This window comes from Lipophrys pholis, assembly GCF_963383615.2.
Source record: "Lipophrys pholis genome assembly, chromosome: 17".
In the NCBI taxonomy this organism is placed as follows: Eukaryota; Metazoa; Chordata; class Actinopteri; order Blenniiformes; family Blenniidae; genus Lipophrys; species Lipophrys pholis.
The window spans coordinates 6,984,293-6,992,965 of record NC_137643.1 but is presented as its reverse complement, the minus strand read 5'-3'; the positions used below and the strand labels follow the sequence as shown (position 1 = coordinate 6,992,965).

At 40.8% G+C, this 8,673-nt stretch overlaps 2 protein-coding genes across 2 annotated transcripts; one reads left to right on the top strand and one right to left on the bottom strand.

Annotated features, from left to right (window-relative positions):
- The first annotated feature begins 263 nt into the window (after window positions 1-263).
- Window positions 264-3,004, top strand: LOC308123277 (trypsin-3-like). The gene is made up of 5 exons (XM_080485687.1): window positions 264-309; window positions 396-546; window positions 1,166-1,419; window positions 2,133-2,269; window positions 2,517-3,004. The coding sequence occupies exons 1-5, from the start codon at window positions 270-272 to the stop codon at window positions 2,664-2,666; spliced, it is 732 nt and encodes a 243-aa protein (XP_080341813.1). The 5' UTR covers window positions 264-269; the 3' UTR covers window positions 2,667-3,004.
- On the bottom strand, window positions 2,893-6,935 carry LOC308123278 (small ribosomal subunit protein eS19). Its single transcript, XM_080485688.1, has 6 exons — window positions 6,841-6,935; window positions 6,531-6,601; window positions 5,583-5,683; window positions 4,731-4,914; window positions 4,603-4,657; window positions 2,893-3,436 (listed from the first exon to the last, which is right to left on the bottom strand). Exons 2-6 carry the CDS (start codon window positions 6,599-6,601, stop codon window positions 3,389-3,391), a joined length of 459 nt encoding a protein of 152 aa, XP_080341814.1. The 5' UTR covers window positions 6,841-6,935; the 3' UTR covers window positions 2,893-3,388.
- Between the last annotated feature and the right edge of the window lie 1,738 nt (window positions 6,936-8,673).

Sequence of the window (8,673 nt, the reverse complement as noted above, 5' to 3'; positions counted from 1 at the left end):
GCATCTGGGCCCATCCAGGTTTCAGTGGTTGCAAATGACATAACTGCTGATTATATAACTTTCAAATCAAGGAGGCTGTTCAATCAGAACAGCCCAGTGGCAGCGTGTCTCCCCTTTGACTTCGCTCAAGGTCTTTCTGGAGCTTTCAGCCATATGGCTCTTTCCCATCATGAACCCTTTGCTCTTTACCTCTAAGAACTGAAGTTAGAGAAGCAGAGGTCAGGAGTATATAATGAGTTCCAGCTCGGGCTTTCTTTCACAGTCTGACAATGAAGGCCCTGGTACTCCTGACTTTGCTCGCAGCAGCTTGTAAGAGACGAACCAGTTTTACTCTTTGGTACTCCTGATTTCTGACCATTTGTATTTGAGTCACAGCATATTTTCTGCTCTTTCAGTCGCCGCTGAAGATGAAAAGGTGGTGGGCGGGTATGAGTGTCCCCAATACTCTGTGCCCTACCAGGTGTCTCTGAACGCCGGATACCACTTCTGTGGAGGATCCCTCATCTCCAGCCAGTGGGTAGTGTCTGCCGCTCACTGCTACAAGTCGTAAGTACCAGAGGCCATGATTTGAAGTTCTACTAGTAATAATATACACTAAAACCAACTAACATCCAGGTCCAACTGATGGATACAGGATTAATTTTCTGTAAGGTTAGAACTACATCTCATCTAACAGATTCCTTACAAAACGACAGTCTTTGGGCGGTCTGTTATTAGTGCCACCAGTATTTTAGAAAGGCCTTATATCCTTCTTAGTAGGTATTTGTGAACATACATTAGGTTAAACATTACACTTTAACATGGCCATTGGGCAGAATGAAAGAAAAGCTGTTAAAAAGATTAAAACTAGTAGATTACATTACAACAAATGACTATAAAGCAGAACTTTTATCTTTCTTTTTTCTTTCTTAATATGTTCAGCAAGTTTTCTATTACCAATTGTAAAATGCACTACCTTTTTTTGTTTGTAATATACTACCTAATTAGCTAAACACTAAATGACTGAAATAAATGTATTGCTGATTGTTGCTATGGGACACAGTGTGGTTGCTATAGCAACAACATTTACACAAACCCACTAAAATACAGAAGTAAATTTAGATTTCAATCTGTCATCCTTTACATACACTGCATTCACCGAGTGTAAACTGTTATAACTTACCAGCCGGATCCAGGTCCGTCTGGGTGAGCACAACATCGCGGTGAACGAGGGCACCGAGCAGTGGATCGACGGTGCGAAGATGATCAAACACCCATACTACAACAGCTACAACCTGGACAACGACATCATGCTGATCAAGCTGAGCCACCCCGCCGCCCTCAACAGCTTCGTCCAGACCGTGTCCCTGCCCTTCCGCTGCCCCGTGGCCGATGAGCACTGCCTGGTGTCCGGCTGGGGCAACACAGCCGCCAACGGCAGTGAGTTCTGCAAAATTCACTTTATTATGTTTTCTAACAGTGGTATGTGTCCCGATAGTCGGTGTGTGAGACCCCAAAGTCCATCGGCTCCCTCATTTGCTTGCTGCATTTTTAGCAAATGTGTGCTCATCCAGGCGATTCAGAGATTTTCCCTTCATGATGTCATGCAGGGAAATAACCAGGCGCTCTGCCTTAGTGATACACTGAATAAATTCAGTACAATTTGAAAAACCATAAGTTACCCTTGCAGTTAGCAGGAGCCAACAATCTACTTAGTAACTGTAAAAACACATACAACCACACTGAGTAACATATTCTGGCAATATTTTTTAACTCACCATCTTCTTCTGGGTTAGAGTGTGGTTCAAACTGGTATGATTGAACGATAGCGTTTATGACTCGTAGTGATAAATCCACCGCAAACATTAGTGCATTGCACCGGTGCATTCACCAATACAATATAATTCATTTTCAGTACAGTAATTAATTTTCCATCGATCACTTTATTACTAGTTACTGCATATTTCATACTTTATATAATACCAATGGTTTTCAGTGTGCTGGAGAATGGCCCTTCCTCTCGTTGGCACAAAAAATTTGGACTCTTTTTGATTTGGTTAGTTGCTGTGAGTCTTTATATACCATGTATTCAATCCTAATGCCTTTCTCCCCAAAAATATAAATAAACGGAGGCCTGCCTTGTCGCTCCTCAGACAATTTCCCCGACAGACTTCAGTGTCTGAGGCAGCCCATCATTGACGACAGGATCTGCAGGAACGCCTACCCCAACCTCCTCACGGAGAACATGGTCTGCTCTGGGTTCATGCACGGTGGTGCCAGCAGCTGCCAAGTGAGTTGGACAAAATCACAGTGAACGCAGAGGCAGTCAGGTGGTGAACCAGCATGTGCAGTGATTATAACACACATGTTCCCTCCAATAGCTATTATTGAAACATGAGAGAAGAAGGTGCCTCGACACTATTACACAGATGTATCCTCTCACCTTAACACATCAAGTTGTAACTGTCACCACTTGATATGACTACTGCGAGTAACCTTTAATTCACTGTTATTCTACCTCCACCTGTTGTGTGCAGGGAGACTCCGGTGGTCCTTTGGTGTGTAACGGTCAGCTGCAGGGAGTCGTGTCTTGGGGTTATGACTGCGCCATGCAGGGACACCCCAGCGTCTACGCCCGAGTGTGCCACTACAACAGCTGGATCAGCAGCGTCATGAGCAGCAACTAAACACCCGCTGTCAGTCACACAGCTGCAGCAGAGCAGCTGACATTAAAACACGGTCATCGGTAAACAAACTCAATTCATGTGGAATACCTCGTGTAATATTGTGTAGCTCTTATACAACTTATTGGCTGTGTTTACATGTTCACTTTTCTAAAAAACTGATTCCATTCTTTCCGACTGAAAAGCAGTCCTCATGGAGGGAGCCAATCCAAACAGAAAGAAGTATTTTCACGATGCCCTTTTTAATCATATCGGCATTCAGATAAACTACAGATAAAACCGTCGTACACGTTTCTGCAAAACAATGTAAGAACATACATCAATAAATGTTAATGTGACATAATTCATTGCATTTGTTTTTATTTACTCTACTAAGTTTCACAGTTTTTCAGTTTCACATTTGCAGGGAACAATATTATCATGCTCATGCTTGGGAATACTGCACTCTCAGTGCTTCAGTGTTCATTCCGGTTTGCTGTCTCAAGGCCACCACTGTCTTGAAATTCATAATGTATTTCAAACGAAGCACAAAGCTAAAGCTCTTGCAAACACTCATGTATAATATTGAATTTACTCAGACAGGCACTATAGACACATGCATCTCTGTGAAATGCCTTCTGTGCTCAGTATCTTTGGGCACTGGATTGATATGGGAGACGAGTGAACTTGAGTAAATACGCAGTAAGGCAATATATAGCTGCATTTCACGTGTCTGGAGTCTTTCCTCAGATGGCGCTCTGCAGACTACGTTGCTTCTTGTTTGCTGAGGCAACCTAAACATACACAGAGACAACACGGGGGGACAGTCATGAAGTACATGTGTTAAAAGCATGTATTCAAACATGTGTGTTAAGGCCAAAACACTCATTATAGAGCATTTAAGGCGCAAATAGACAAGTGGGAACCACTCCTACTGTATGCCATACGTGTGTGGACACTTTACTTTTGAGGTATCATTGAAGTGAAGTGTCTCAGAAAAGTGTTGAATAATCATGACATGTCACTGGTTGAAATTGCATTTGAAAGCAATTTTGAGAAAGTCATTCAGGTAAAACTTCATAAACAGTAAGTGGAATTCACTTCAGCAATCTCGAAGCATTTCAGCGTTAGTCACACTCACCCATTCAAGCTCAAACTTCATTCATAAATGCTGCTAGCTGCCACAGCCGCCCATTCATCCAACTTTTACACTGCTTTATCCAGCGCAGCGTCTTGGGACACTGGAGCCAACTACATCCTGGACATGTTGCCAGTCCATCGCAGGAGTTTAGCCGCCAATCACAAATAAATTAATTCAGTTATTATATTGTCATGATAAGTATTCTGCTATTTGTCAGTATCCCTACTTAATGTAACAAGATTTCGATTTTATTCATAGAAAATCATTCAAGTTCTTACTTTAAGAGTTCTTAACTGGAGTTGTGACATTTTAGAATGTATTTTTATAAATATTGACAACCAATGATATTGTTGGATCAAGTCACACGTGGTCTTGAAAAGATACCAGAAACTGTTACTTTAGACAATAACTTGAGCAGCTGTGGGTGAGTCGGTATAACAGCTCATCTTTCAATCCAAAAAGGTTGGCGGTTTAAACCCCCTCTTGCCCTACCATTGTGTCATCGTGTCCTTGGACAAGACACGGAACCTTTGGTTGCTCCTGATGGTGTTGAAGTACGTTGCATGGCCGTTGGTCCCGTAGGTGTGTGACTGTAAATGATTATGCGAATCACCCTGAGACCAATGAAGCAATAGAATACTGCTACATAATTAAGTCAATTTACTTTTCTGGAATGTATCTTCTATCAATTATTCATACAGCAGCAATAACAGAAATTAAATGGTAGGTTTAAAGGTAATGGTCACCAGTTTATTTTGTTATGGTGGCCCAAGCAGTGAGTGTATATGTAATGTGGCTGTTCACACCTTGATAACCCACCTGACCAGCAATCCTATCCAGGTCTCTCTGGCCCTGAGGAGTAAGTCTCCGACCACTATTGTAAGAACATAAACATCTATTATTCATTCAAATCACGAGCTCAAAATCACATACTCCGCCTCTCTTACCCATTGGGGTCCTTCTCCACCATCTTGAGGCCCTCCAGAGCTTGGAGGACCTTCCTAGCCACATTCCTGGATCCCACGCTGAAGTGGGCGGGACACACCCCGTTCCTCTGACGCCCTCCGTAGATCTTGATCATGGAGCCCACGCCCACACCCCCACGTAGGTACAGGTGACGGGCGGTGGACGCTGGTCAGGCATACATGCAGTTCACAGAATATGTTGCAATGTGTACTTTCATTATCGCCCAACTTCTTCAGCCTGAGAGACATGTAATCAAACATTCCAACTTATCGAATGTGTGACATTTTCCATGCTACTGTAGGGTCGACATGCCTGCACAGATACTGTGCACACGAGCCAAGGGGACTGTGTGGATTTGCTTTCATTGTATATATCACAGAGGATCTACTAGTGGAAGACGCGTGACATATTACCCAACTGTTTGTGTGAGGACTGTAAGTCACATGAACACCTGGAAAAGCTCAAGATAAGTCCAGGACTGGCAGAGATGACAGACTGAGATACGCATGTTGGTGTAAAATCAAATTTAACAAAGTTAATTTATTATTCTGTATTTGTTTAATTTGTCTAAGCAGTAATGAAGGCACACAAATTTCGACAACATGGAGAAGACAGTAATAAGTACTATGTTAACATATAAGGTTTTATTCAAGATTGAATAAAACAATACTCTCACTGTTCTTTCTAAAAATGTATTTAAAAAAAATGTGTTTACTTTAATTCATGTGCTAACGTAATGAAGGAGGACAAAATTAAACATGTGCCCGGGCCTCAGTAAGAAACGTTGACTTTTTCATGACTAGTCCAGGGGGACAACATGTAATGTGACCCACCCGCTCTGGTGTAGAACCAGTTGTCGTCACAGGGAGCCAGCTCTTTGTGCCTGGCCAGCTTCACAGTGTCGACCCACTCTGGGACTTTCAGCTTACCGGACCTGAAACCCAATCATCAAATGAGTCAACTGGCCTCAAACAATACGAGGCAGGTAGTCCCAATGCAATACATTCAATATATATGGATCTATCCTTTAGTTATACGTATAATGTGGGGAAGAAATTCAGGAATATAAACCGATTGTCTGTGCATGTTTACACTTTCTCTCTTCCCTTCCTCTTCCCTTGACTGTGTATTTGTGGTCCTTGCTCTTTGCTCCCTCCAAGTGCTTTTTTCACATCTACCCAAATCTTTTATACAGTATCCAACAACTACACAATCTAGATAGTGTCTAGTTGTGCAACTTTAAATTGGATAAAGTGGTACAGAAAACAAGTGGAAGCGTCAATCATGCATCACCTATTCTATTAGTCTAATCATATTCAAATTCAATATTCATCTAATAATAATCATTTTATTTCTGAAAGCAGTTATTGGTGATTTATTGAACTAAAATAAAACTGCTATTATAAGTGTCATTTTATTAATATTATTAAATGTATGTTAAGAATGAGGGAAGCAAGGGAATTCTGACTTGTATTACAAATCACTAGTCTCTAAAAATCCTGAATAACAATGAAACACAAATAATGCGTATAAATAAATAATATTTAGGTAATTAATTCAAAACAATGAATGGGGAGAGGGCAATAGCATACGTGTTGAATAGCTGCAACAAGTTACTAATTTTACTTTACAGTGATTTTTTATAACTTCATTATAAATGTATACGTATTATAAAAAATAATTAATTAAATTAAAATGAATTAAAAAATCGCGGGGTTACTCGAGGTCATCCGGGTGATTGACAGGTGGACCGCCACGAGCAGCTTCACTTTATTGCTCACTTTTTCAGGAAAGCTGAGAGCGCCTTGACAAACTCCTGCTGGTTGACATCCTTCACCGTCACACTGGGCATCTAAAAAAAAAAAAAAGACACATTTGAAACGAGGGTAAGCTTAAACTCTGATTGGAGATGTTTCTTTCTTTCTTTCTTTCATTTATTTATTTATTTTTACCGAAACGCAGCATTGGAACATTTTTTGCTAGCATTAGCTTCAGCATTAGCCATTTTAACTAAAAGTAACTGAAGGGGGATTTCGGACAGCTGCTCACACAAACTGTTCTTATAGTATAAGATAATGATTAACATCTTACTGTTCATATATGATATTGAGCCGGCAGCCAGGCGGAGCGGTGGGAGTGAAGGAGGCGGTTTAGCCACAGCTAATGCGGTAAAACAGGAGTAGGAGGAGGGGGCGGGGGGTGTGAGGGGTGGGGGTGGACTTGATGATACCATAACCTGAATTAACCTCCAAATCCCCGCTGCCTTCATCCTGTTAAACCCTATCCACTCCATCAGCATTATCCGACACTTCTCTCACAGTCACGGTTGTGGAGGGGATGGAGCAGCAGCGTTAAAAAAAAAAAATATGTTGGCGGTTGAGGATGCTGTGTGTGCTTTTCCCACCAATTCCAGCAGGTGGCGGTGTTGCTGCAGCTCTTTCTGTTTCCCTGTTTCATCAGACGGTTCTCAAAGTGAGCTGCAGTCAGAGAGAGAGCAGAGAAGAGGCGACGGGATGAAGCAGACAGACACCGCAGAAGGTCAGCAGCAGCCTTCATCTCTGTGAACGGAGTTCACGTGTTGCTTTAATTAATCTGCATGTATCTTCATGTCTGTACCTTTCCATAGACAACAAAAATGTGCTTTAGGCCTTGAATCTGTTCTGAAATGACTTCACGTCGTGTTGTATTTTAAAGGACGACCACGACACAGTAGCACATTTTATAACACATTTTCGTTGTTGCTTAGGCTGCCCAAAGTGGCTTTCACTTTTCTAAAAAATAAATCAGCATGCAGTGACTGCAATTCTTCCATCCGTCCATTCGTCCGTCCTTCCACCCGTCCGTCCAAACACAGAGACAGACAACTACACACACTCGCATTCACACCTAGGAGGAAACCCACACGGGTGCAAACCCCACACAGAAAGACCCAGCCGGTATTTGAACCCGGATCTTTTCACCGTGAGGTGAGAGCGCTAACCACTTTTTACCAAATAGACTTTTCGAAATTGGCATTAATGCAAACCATCATTTGGAATTCATATTGACTCAAATTTATCAGAAGGTGTAAAACATCAACATATTTCATAGTGTAGAGCTCAAAGGTTTATCTAGATGGATACAATTTTAACATGGAAATATATTTTTTACCACATCTTGTACAATTTAAAGAAAACAATACCTTTATTTCTTGAACATTATTTGAAAATGCACATTGTGTCCTTAATTTAAACGCATCAATCAGCCGCTCTTTGGCACTAACATGTCTGTGGTGTTTGTGAAAATTATGGCAACACATGACACTCCCACTGTCCATTTCTCTTTCCTCATTACCAAACGCAGTCACTTTTCAAAGAAAGCCTCAAGTGGGCGAATAAAATTCATAGCGTTTGCCATTATCGCCCAATCATCCAAATTAGATAGTATAGCAGCATCCATGCTGGTTAGTACAGCTTTATAGAACATTGTTATAACTGAAACTATAATAATAGTGATTATCATAATGCCAATAATTAATTTAGAATAACTTACATTTAAGTTTTAGTAGCAATGATGGACAGATTAAATACTTTTAAGAAGCAAGTAAAAATTTAAGATACTGACAGCTTGACTGACAACTTGAAGATATTGACAGTAAATTAAAAGTAAATACACTTATTTGGAAAAATTATTAAAAGTAGTAGTTCATCAAGGTTATTCTAGGTATTCTTCAATCCTTTGAAATCAGCCGAATGCAAATCTGAGCAAAAATGTAGTGTTGTGCCGGCAGATGCAGACACACAATGTTTTGCTTTTCACAAAAAAAGAAGAAAAATGTCTTATTCTTGAATGCATGACAATTGATACAGAAATACAACTTCATCCACACTAAATCCAATTTTATATGATACAGATATTTATGTGCCTTTAGTTTCTGCATGTGCA

Coding starts and splice junctions, on each gene's coding strand:
- LOC308123277 (XM_080485687.1), top strand. CDS start 270: ATGAAGGCCCTGGTACTCCTGACTTTGCTCGCAGCAGCTT. Junction 310..395: donor GACTTTGCTCGCAGCAGCTT/GTAAGAGACGAA, acceptor CTGCTCTTTCAG/TCGCCGCTGAAGATGAAAAG. Junction 547..1,165: donor GCCGCTCACTGCTACAAGTC/GTAAGTACCAGA, acceptor ATAACTTACCAG/CCGGATCCAGGTCCGTCTGG.
- LOC308123278 (XM_080485688.1), bottom strand. CDS start 6,601: ATGCCCAGTGTGACGGTGAAGGATGTCAACCAGCAGGAGTTTGTCAAG. Junction 4,915..5,582: donor CTGGTTCTACACCAGAGCGG/GTGGGTCACATT, acceptor ATGCCTGACCAG/CGTCCACCGCCCGTCACCTG. Junction 3,437..4,602: donor TGGATAGGATTGCTGGTCAG/GTGGGTTATCAA, acceptor GTGTATGTTTAG/GTTGCCTCAGCAAACAAGAA.